Source organism: Sipha flava, unplaced genomic scaffold (genome assembly GCF_003268045.1).
Source record: "Sipha flava isolate LNK unplaced genomic scaffold, YSA_version1 38_pilon_pilon, whole genome shotgun sequence".
Taxonomy (NCBI): Eukaryota; Metazoa; Arthropoda; class Insecta; order Hemiptera; family Aphididae; genus Sipha; species Sipha flava.
The window spans coordinates 2,337,777-2,348,902 of NW_020273099.1; the positions used below are offsets into that span (position 1 = coordinate 2,337,777).

The window sequence follows — 11,126 nt, forward strand, 5'->3', positions numbered from 1 at the left end:
TAAAAATAATTTACATATTTTTATTCAATGTAAAATCGATGTGAATAACAAACTGGAACAACCAATAAAATTTATTTGTTATCTTTAATTGTTTTGTCAGAAATATCGGGATTATTCTTGTAAATACTATATGTTAATGATGTTGCTAATGATAACCATCCTAAATATGGAATCATAATATAACCAGCTATTTTGTTTATTCTATAAAATCCTGTAATGCAACCAGCTACATTGACCCATAAAACACAAATTTCAATTAAACTCTGTTGAAAAAAAAAATGTTACATTATTATTTAAATTACTAGAAATTATCAGTTATAACTAATTCGAATAGATACCCATTTTAATTGATGAAATTCAAAGAATAATGGTGACCACGCCCAATTTAAAACTAATTGTGATGCATATAAAAGCAATGGAATTTTCGCTGTACCTATAATAAAATAATTAATAGTTACAATTCAAAATTAAAAAAAAACATAATATTAATTCTTAAGCTATTATTTATATTACCTGAAAATCCACCTCCATTATGGTATACCAAATAAGAAGCATAACCCATTCCTAAATATAATGTTGTCCAAATCGGAGCAAACACATAGTTTGGAGGTCTCCAAGATGGTCGATTCAATGTCTGTAACAGACCCATCATTTAATTCAAATATGTATTATTAATATAAGCGTGCACAGTCTTTAACCTTCTTATTCTAAGACTGGACATTAGATTGAATAAATAAATAATAATAATAAATACATAATACTTTTTTAGTATACGATTAAATTTGTAGGAATAATTAAATATAAAAGTTAATTCAATCCGGGTAGTTTTTAAGGGATTGAATATAGGCAATTTGTCACACGCGTGCGTGAACACCAAGAGAGTATGCACGAAATATAGTATGATTCACACTAGTCAGACACCGTACCGTACCGTTCAAACATATTATACTTATTATTGTTCCCATACCTACATTTTCGATACATCGTAAAGTGACTACACAAGTTTCCCTCTTTTCCCCTTTTTTTATATTTTAAGTTTGAAATATGTTTAAAAATGTTTGTGATAATGCATAAAGACATTCTTGGTCTTTAACGAATTCAATTAATAACTCTAAATTCATCACGTGTAAAAAAAATGAGAAGTTTGTATGTGACTGCGAATAATTTTCCAGTGAATAACAGCAGACGGATATTATAATATTATGTATGTTGTTCATTCACACTTTGTACAGACCTGTTCAGACACGTGCCGTTCCGACAAAACATTCTCGCACGGAATGCCGAACGGACTCCGTCGGTTCGCTATGTATAAGAACAGAACGTTTAAATGTGAATTACTGTATTTAAACAAATATTAAAATATTTTCCGGAACGGTACGTGTCTGACTAGTGTGAATCATGCTTAAATGATCACTAGTGTGTGTGTAATTACCCCGCTCTAAACCCCCTTTACCAATATGCCATTCCGGGCCATATTAATCTCGTGCTGCTAATCACCAATGCACCGGCGCGATGGCAAAACCAGTTTTCCAATAATAGATATCACAGAATTGCTTATTTTATAATATATTAAAAATATAATAAAATAGTAACTTCTTTGTACTTTAGCTAGACCATAAACCAAACACGAATGAAGTACTATTGCCGATTTCTAAAATTTTCATTTTCATTTAAAAAATTATCTATGCTTTATCTTTGAGAGTTTATTTATAGACTTTTGAATTATGACAACATTTAGCCCAGTTCCATTTAGGTATAATATAATATAAAATAAACAGATTGATAACAATGCGGGCACTATAATTAGCGGCAACGATTAGCGGAAGAAGATTACTTCCACACGCGCATGCTCAAGTCAAACTACACTGTTGCCAAGAATACGATTTGGTTCTATTTTTTTCGAAAAGAATCAATTTTTTGCCAATCATACTGGTTTCCTTGGTCATGGATAAAACTTCTAAAAACATATTTGAATTAGTCATGATGTTAACTTGAAATCGACTTTTTTACATTTTCAAATTATTTTATCAATTTCATATTATTTACATTTGTAAATTTATTATTATTTAAGATTTTAAAATCAATTTTTTAAGGGTATAGAAATAATGATTCAAAAATGTAAAAAAGTCATTTTCAAGTCAACTTCATGACGAATTCAAATATGTTTTTATGAGTCTTATCCGATCATTAGGCAGGTCAGTACAATTGGCAGAATATAGGTATATTTTGATAGAAAACTTAACCCAGATCGAATATTTTATAATACACATGAATTTAGACAATGCTGTTATTTGTATTTTTAGATACATCAATAATCTGCTTACCGCCTCTAACAGCTGTCAAAAGAAAAACACTAGAATCTAGGAAACAACTTAACAAAACAATTTACAAAAACTATTGTTAATCCAACTTAATAGTTATTAACTTAAAAAAAAACAAAATAACATTGATTAAAAATATAACATAATTAAATTACCTCGTACCATCCTTTTATATTTTTACGAACGAAAATTCCTCCAATGAAACCACCAATCATAGGTGATAATGTGAAAGTTGCTGGAATCCAAGGGATTGCTAATTTGGACATGATTTATAAGTGCAGAATAACTAAGTAATATAGTTGTGTTAAAATTAATTAAAAATGTTCAGTTACAAATTTTTTTCAATCAAACATGTAAAGGAAATAACTCATCTTGAACTACTAGAACATAACATATAACCATTGATTAGAACCTATTGAAATTAGAAAATGAATTATCATTATTTATTCTGTGGTATGTTTTCAAACCTTATCAATATATTTTGCATGAAGTGATACTAAGGCTATATCAGTTTTTAAAGAACTTTATAGATACTATAGGTAATAAATTACAATCATATAATAAACCTATGATCACGGGAAAATAGAGATAATGAAAGAAACCGGGTACTAAGTCATAGGATAATTATATGACTATTTACATAGTTTATCATGTTCTATATTAGTTTATGTGTTAACTACACGTATTTAAAAGGACGATAAAATAGTGACGTTTAGGTTTTGGCTGGCACAGACATATTATCGTGAAACGGCTTATCCAATAAGTAAAGCCCGGAACGTAAGCTTTTAATAAATTGGTACGATACAATTATAGAACCACAGACATAATTTATTATAATGATGTATAATATATACAATATTTTATTATAATATTATTTTATTATATATTATGTCTATGCATAGAACATATCTAAGACCTATTAACTCGTGAGTTAATAGGTCTATGGAACATATGATGATAGATAGCAAGATCTATAAAGAAGACTCTTCTTTTATAGATTCCTTTTTCATAGATCTTGGATTGATAGCACAGATTATATGAAATAGTTTAATATAATCTGTGATGATAGTATGTATGTGATAACAATAGCAGACTGGTAATCTTATCAAAGCGTATCAAATATTATCGACCTTGAAACTTTGGCAGGTGTTTTTATCGATTCATCTTGTTGATGAGTATAACAAATAAAAATAAAACTAGTAAATACTCGATAGGCGATATCGTAGGTCGCACATAACTTTAGTGTTAAGATGATCATGTAATTCGCGCAGTTGATATGAATGAAGCGGGGCATCATTGGTAAAAAGTTTGAGAAGTCTTGAGTGGCGTTTTCATTCTCTTGAATAATAATTTCCTGTTACACTGCTATTCGGCGGACAAGTGCGCTCACTTGACGACGAAATGCACTATACCACTTTCCGTCTGAAGTCTTAAATCTCAACCCAGTGAGTAGTAGGATCGGGGTGTTAACCAGTCGTGTTGAATACAATAATGCAACACAGTAGTGGCGTGATCGGCAAACCGGATACAATTAAACCAGCCAAACACAATGGCGGCAACATTGCTGGCATGTACGACCTGGAACAAACAATTGGTAAAGGACATTTTGCAGTGGTCAAATTGGCCAGTCATGTTTTTACGGGTGAACAGGTAGCCGTCAAAGTAATCGACAAGAACAAGTTGGAGGAAGTTTCTAGGAATCATCTATACCAAGAGGTATATATTGCAACTTTGTATAAACTTATTCATCAACCACCAAATGTAATGGTTGGAATGTAAACATTTCCCAAAACCACTGAACCAAATTTCACAATTAAATCTAAATAGACATTTAATAGATTTATAAATGAATTAATAGTTGTAATAAATCATCAGAGAGTAGGAATATGTCCCATTTATAGTTTTTATCTATAGGTTATAAAAAATTTTTAATTTTTTCAATTTTCTATTTTGGCTTTAAATATTTATTAAAATATTAAAAAATAAAATTAAAATAAATTATTATTAAATACTTATAGATTAATATTTAAATAAACAAATACAAATATATAGAAATAAATAAACAAATAAAAAAAAACTTTATCTAAAAGTATTATTATATTTGTAATGCACGGCCAATTTCAAATTAAAAATGAATTGTTAGTTATATACAAAATTAATAAAGTAGCAACTTTATTTTTTGAATTGCATTTTTATTAATTTTGTATATACTGACAATGGATTTTTTGTTAAAAACTGATCGTGTATTACAAATATAACAATACTCCAGGTTAAGTATTTGTTTATTTATTTATATACTTAAATATTTGTGCCATTTATACTACTTTTGTTACCTATAACTGTTAAAACAGCTTAATTTTAACGTTTTTATTAATATTGCTATTGCATATGTTGGACACTTACTATTTAAAATATGATAAATAATTTATTAGATATAACCATGCCCTTAAATAATTTTGTTGTTCTTATTTATCTAATGAGAATAATTATTTTAACATTATTTATTAATAAATAATATAAATAACCTAATTATTGTTATTTATTATTATAGTTAACCATCATAATGTTTAATTTTATTATGACTGTAATTGTACTAACTCATTTATTTTCTTTGTTCAATAGGTTTTTTTTTTTTAAACAACTACATTTATCCTATAATATACCCCTATTATTTTGCAATAGTAAGGTATAATATTAAGTTAATAAAATGCATTGCTTATGAATAATAATTATTATTAATACAACATTTATGCTTTTGAATTTATAGTTTGTTATTTATAAATAAAAGTTATTTTGAAAATGTAATAGAAAAATAATTATTTATTTATTATATTATTAATCTTTTTACAGTAAAGATTTATTCCATCAGTTCTTTCAATAACTAATTTAAAGTTTTGTTTTATAGTTAAACATTTAAAAATTAATTTAATATTTAATTCTTATGAACAATTTAAATAATTTTAATACTATTTCAAATAAACATATTAATCAATAAATTTTTATAAATTTATTACGTTGTATTTTTTATTAAATTTGATTAGAAAAAGATTAAGACCTTAGTAGTAGTAGTATTTAATAAATAAAAGAAAAATTATTGATTGTTTTGATAGTATTCAAAGTAATTTAATATTATTTATAATTATGAATTTCAAATAATATTCTGCTTTCTATACATAATATTCTTTGAAAAATTAATATTATTTGATGTTCGACTTAACTAATACATTATTCAAAATGAATTATGTGTAATTAGTATAATAATTATATGCATTATATTATATTCCTTGTTAATATAGCAATTATAGGCATAATTAAGATTGGTAATTACATTTTATATAAATAAATAATAATATCCATAAATTTACAAATTTTATAAATATTAATTGTTTTTATGTAGAGGTTAAATGTATTTGTGTTATATGTTATAGTTATTTATTTATTAAATAAAATATTTTATACAGTTAATTTCTAGTTAATAATAGAAAATATTAATCAATAAGTTATAACTAAATAACTAAATATATTTATTTTTTAAAGAATTAATTTTATGACATTATGTTTATTTATATATCTTTTAAACAGGTCCGATGTATGAAATTAGTACAACATCCAAATGTTGTGAGATTATATGAGGTGATTGATACGCACAGTAAATTGTATCTCATACTTGAACTAGCAGATGGTGGAGATTTATATGATTACATCATGCGACATGAGAGTGGATTGTCAGAAAAATTGGCTTGTGAATATTTTGCTCAAATTGTAAGAGCAATATCATACTGTCACAAATTACATGTTGTTCATAGAGATTTAAAACCTGAAAATGTAGTATTTTTTGAAAAACAAGGTGTTGTCAAACTTACAGATTTTGGGTAAGTTATTTATATAGTTTTAAGATTTTGTTTATAATATTTTTATTATAGCTTTAGCAATACATTTTGCCCTGGTCAAAAATTAGAAACATTCTGTGGTTCATTAGCTTATTCAGCTCCTGAAATTTTAATTGGAAATTCATATAATGCTACAGCTGTTGGTAAGAAAAAGTCTAAAACTAGTTTTAGTTAAAATTGATTTCATACATAATTCTAATAATCTTTTTGAAAGTGAAGGTGTCAATTTTTACAATAAAAATAAAGTCTTTATAATAAAATGTAATTTGTTTAAAATAATAAATTGATGAAGATTAAAATATGATAATAATTATTTAGAATTTAAATGTATCATAATAATTTTTTTGTTTTTTGGTATTGTAAATTATTATTTTTTTGATTTACTTGGACTAGCAGCATTCATAATACATAAACTTAACAGTAACTAGTAGAAAAAAATTTAAACTAATGGATTTGTAACTCTAAATTGGCTAAATTTTACATAATTACATTATGGTAAAAAAAAAGTTACAATTTTGTATTAAATAAATTAAATTTAGTTACTAAACTTAGATATTTTGAAAAAAAACATTTGCATTAAGGAAAATAGTTTTTTTTATTTTGATAATTGGTCTGCCAATAATAATTATTTACTTTTTTTTTTTTTACTCATAAAAAGTATCACTTTAATAAATAAAAAATGTGTTTATATAAACTAATTCAAAATCCGGTTGAACAAATCTCTATTTAAATATCTTTAAATTAAAACTAAATAAGTGTTTAAATTTAAAATATATCAACTTTATTCAAAATTATTAGTAATTTAAAAACTTATTTATTAATTTAATTAATAATATATACGTTATTATTTATCAGTGTATTTATTGTATCATAAAAAGTCAGTATTATACTAGTTTATAAATTTGTTACATGTTTTATTTTTAGATATTTGGTCATTGGGTGTTATCCTGTACATGTTGGTATGTGGTGAAGCACCATTTCATTCTGCTAATGACAGTGAAACTGTAACTATGATTATGGACTGCAAGTATAAAGTATCCAATCATGTATCGGAAGAATGTAAAAACCTCATAGGCCGTATGCTTGTACGAAACCCTGAGAAACGATCTACTCTTGATGAAATTGCAGCAGATGTTTGGTTAAAAGATGCAAAAGTAGTAAATGATGATGAAAGTCCATTAGTGTCTAAACAATTAATTAATGAAGATGACCATGCATTAATTGTGCAAAGAATGATTAGTGGAAAAATTGCTACTAAAGAACAAATTATAGAGTGAGTATAAAATGTATAATAGTTGTCAAAATCTTAATGTAGAATTAATATTAACAAATCATTATATATATTAGGGCTTTAGACAAAAATGAATATAATCATATAACAGCTACTTACTACTTGCTCGCAGAAAGAAAACTGAAATCAGCAATACCAAAAAAACCTCAAATTTGTAAAAGGTATTTCATCAATTTTTTTAAAAAATTTAATTAAATTTATATATATTACATATTTGTCTTTTCAGTAATATGAATGTTCCTCAGTTGAAAGTAGATAATTGTGTTCAAAATAATGCTTCTGAGGTGGTTAGTGTAGCACCAAAATCTGCCATATTAGGGTCTTTGCATTCTGATCGTCCAAAAGTAATAAAATCATGAACTTGTATATTTTCAAAATTATTTATAACATATTTATTGATATTAATACAGAGAACTCGCAAGTGTAGTGTTGTAGTCGAAGAAGAAGATGAAAAAGAAATTGAGGAAGAGGATAATAGTTCTTTAAATAGAAGAGGCTCTCGATCTGAAGGAAAATTGAATACTGTAGCTTCTGAATTACGAAAAAAAAAACTTTCTATCGCTGAACTTCATGAATTAAATACTGTTCCTATTTCCATTGCTGTCAACAAGACGCCACCTCTTTTTGTATCTACTCAAAGTTCACCTCAGCTACTTCTCGATGATAAACAAAATAGAAATAGCAGTAACTGTATAACATATGAACAGAGACGAAGCAAAATGCATAAAAACCGTACAGCATCCTGTAGCAGCTCAGAAACTAGTGATGATGATACAGAAGGCCGTAAAAAACGAGGCAGTAGTAGATCATTACCATCATTTAAAGGTAATGATAAAGATCCCGATAATGATGGAATGGGCAGTTCTGGTGGTCGAGGATCAGAACCCACTCAAGAACATGACACTAGTGAACGAGAAAAAGATGAAAATGGTGGAAATAAAGCTGAAAGGCCTAATGAAAGTGCTGCTGGAAGAAGACGATGCATAAGTTCTAATGCTAGAAGTCGAAGAGGTCGATCAGCTGAAACCAGATTGAGGGAAAGCCAAAGTTTGAATCGTATTACTGAGGTCCAAGAATCAGAAGTACATACTCCAAGTTCAACTGTTAGTTCCAATAATTTTGAATTTAACAGAAACATTCAAGTAACAATTATTTCATCTTTAATTTAGAAAGATTAAATATTTTTGTTTTTATGTCTTAATTATTTTAGGTATCTTCAAACAATGTGATTAATGAAAAAAATCTTTCAACGACATCAACTGTATCACAGCATAATAAACATCAAGCATCTAAACGTATCTCATTGTTTAGTAGGTACTTAAATTTACAAAAAAAACTTTGTACACAAATTCTATTTAGCAAAAAGAACAATGATAATCGTTTATATAAAGCAAAATCTTGTTCGGAAATGGCAAACTCTAAAATAGGTATTAGAGAAGTGAGTGTAGATAGTTAATGACTTTGCATATGCACTAAAATGTATTATTTAATTTAAATGTAATAAGTCAAACAATACTTTAATGTATTAACTTTTTTTTAACTATTTCAAAAAAAAAAAGAAAAATCTTAACGTCCAATTTTATAGTATCTCTATAGTTCCCTTTAATATATTATTATACCATTAATATTTAGTTACAATATTTTATCTATCTCTAATGGAAAGTATCTTATAGACTAAATATCTTACTTATGATTGTAAAATAATTTTTATTTCTTTGAAGAAAATTCAATTTAACCAAAGTTAATTTTTACACATATATTTTTTATATAAGACTCAATTAAATGTACTGTATTTACAGACATAAAATTATTTGTTTTTAGTTTTAAGTTTCTTAGTCAATATCTAATTTAATTATATTGGTAATATAATTGAATATTAATTGCAATGGTTTTAAAAAAATAATTTACCTCTTCATTTATAAGATGAGACTAGTCAATTTCCATTAAAAGTCACATAGAAATCAATATTTTTATTTTATTATTATTTCATTTTAGCTTATATTTGATAGATTAGTACTATGTTACAAGTACAAGTAAAATAGATATTTATTAATGTATAATATATATGGATGTTATAATTATTCTATTAACACTAATATAGTTAGAGCAATTATGAATAAAAATTTCATTATTTTCCTCCATTTATAATTTTACTATATCAGAAAACTGATATTTTTGTAACTTAATTATATAATCTACCCTTGGTTAATATAATGTGATAAACATAGTGTGTATAATAATAGTAACTGTAAAAAATAAAGCAATAATTTATTGCTTTTTTAATATTCTTTGGGTATATACATTATGAATTTATGTTTATAAAAATGTTCTAAGGGCATAAATATTAGAAAAAAGTTGCCATAATAAATTACTTTATATATATTAATGAAATAATTCTATATATCAATAATATATTAAAAACAAAATATAATCATGCAATACTTTACTTATCAGGAGTAAATTAAAGTTGACAATCGAAGGTTATTACATTTTCTGTTTTGCTATTATGTGTGGATCTCTAGTTTGTTGTTTTTGAAAAATCTTGACGATCTATATTGTTATAAACTTATTATACCATCACAGATTAAAAGAAAATCATTATTTTATTTGTATCATAATGAAATGTATTTTTTTTTAGTTAATCTATGAACATTGTATTTTTTTTTCAGTTGCAATTATTTTTTTAATGTTTATTGTTGTATTGTTTGTGTTTTGTATTATTATTATTATTATTATTTTTTTTTTTTTAAACATGTGTGTACACATATGCATTAAACTTAAGATGCAATCATAGTTATTTGTGAACGTAACTTGAATATATTTTGAAATAAAATTGAACTGGTTGTGATTATTATGAAATTAGAATTATTAAAAATAAATAAATTGTTACATTATATTAAGTATATTTCATTAAACCTACTTTTTACCTAAAATATCTAGTTTTAAAATTAAAAAAAAACTGATTAATTTATAAATACCACGTAACAGTAGAAATACTATTTTAACAGCTTATATATTATTGTTGTATAGACTGACGATTTTCAAATTTAATCATCTTAAAAATAATACTTTTTGGTGACTTTTTATAATTCAGAAAATATATAAATTATAGGTGATGAAATTTTATTCAGTTAAGAATATTTATTTATAATATTTTATATATGAGAAAATAAAATAAATTTTGTTAACAATTGGGAAAAGAATTGTACAGAAATATGAAAGGTTTGTAACAAAATTATTATATTTTAATTACTTAATCATACTATAATTATTTTTTAAAAATGTTGAATTCATTATTGCTAAATCATTTTAAAATAACCCGTCCTGTACGCTTATCTCCTATCAAAATTTTAATCTCTATTTAAATCATCAATAATATATAATTTTCGTGTATTTATTTTTTTGCATTTTTCTTAACATGTATATAGATCAAGAGATAGATTTTTCATCATAAAAATGTTATCTTCTATGGCATGTTTCCATTATCAAATTCCTAGTTTGTAAAAATGTATTCATATTTTTTTTATACATTTATTTTCAAATTAATAAAATATTAATATGTTTCAATAATGTTCATACCAAAATTGTATTAAATTAAAAATATAACTTCTTCATAAACAATAG

At 24.9% G+C, this 11,126-nt stretch overlaps 2 protein-coding genes across 3 annotated transcripts; one reads left to right on the forward strand and one right to left on the reverse strand.

Moving 5' to 3' along the window:
* On the reverse strand, positions 1 to 2,758 carry LOC112688357 (translocator protein). Its single transcript, XM_025561522.1, has 4 exons — positions 2,477 to 2,758; positions 514 to 634; positions 339 to 433; positions 1 to 263 (listed from the first exon to the last, which is right to left on the reverse strand). Exons 1-4 carry the CDS (start codon positions 2,585 to 2,587, stop codon positions 72 to 74), a joined length of 519 nt encoding a protein of 172 aa, XP_025417307.1. The 5' UTR covers positions 2,588 to 2,758; the 3' UTR covers positions 1 to 71.
* A 586-nt stretch (positions 2,759 to 3,344) lies between these two features.
* Positions 3,345 to 9,160, forward strand: LOC112688356 (SNF-related serine/threonine-protein kinase). 2 transcript variants are annotated; one of them, XM_025561521.1, is made up of 8 exons: positions 3,345 to 4,037; positions 5,904 to 6,193; positions 6,245 to 6,354; positions 7,136 to 7,484; positions 7,559 to 7,663; positions 7,729 to 7,846; positions 7,913 to 8,605; positions 8,713 to 9,160. In XM_025561521.1, exons 1-8 carry the CDS (start codon positions 3,813 to 3,815, stop codon positions 8,956 to 8,958), a joined length of 2,136 nt encoding a protein of 711 aa, XP_025417306.1. In that variant the 5' UTR covers positions 3,345 to 3,812; the 3' UTR covers positions 8,959 to 9,160. The 2 variants fall into 2 exon arrangements, with proteins under 2 accessions (XP_025417306.1, XP_025417305.1); XM_025561520.1 differs by having other exon boundaries at positions 3,351 to 4,037; positions 7,913 to 8,644; positions 8,713 to 9,156.
* Positions 9,161 to 11,126: the final 1,966 nt, after the last annotated feature.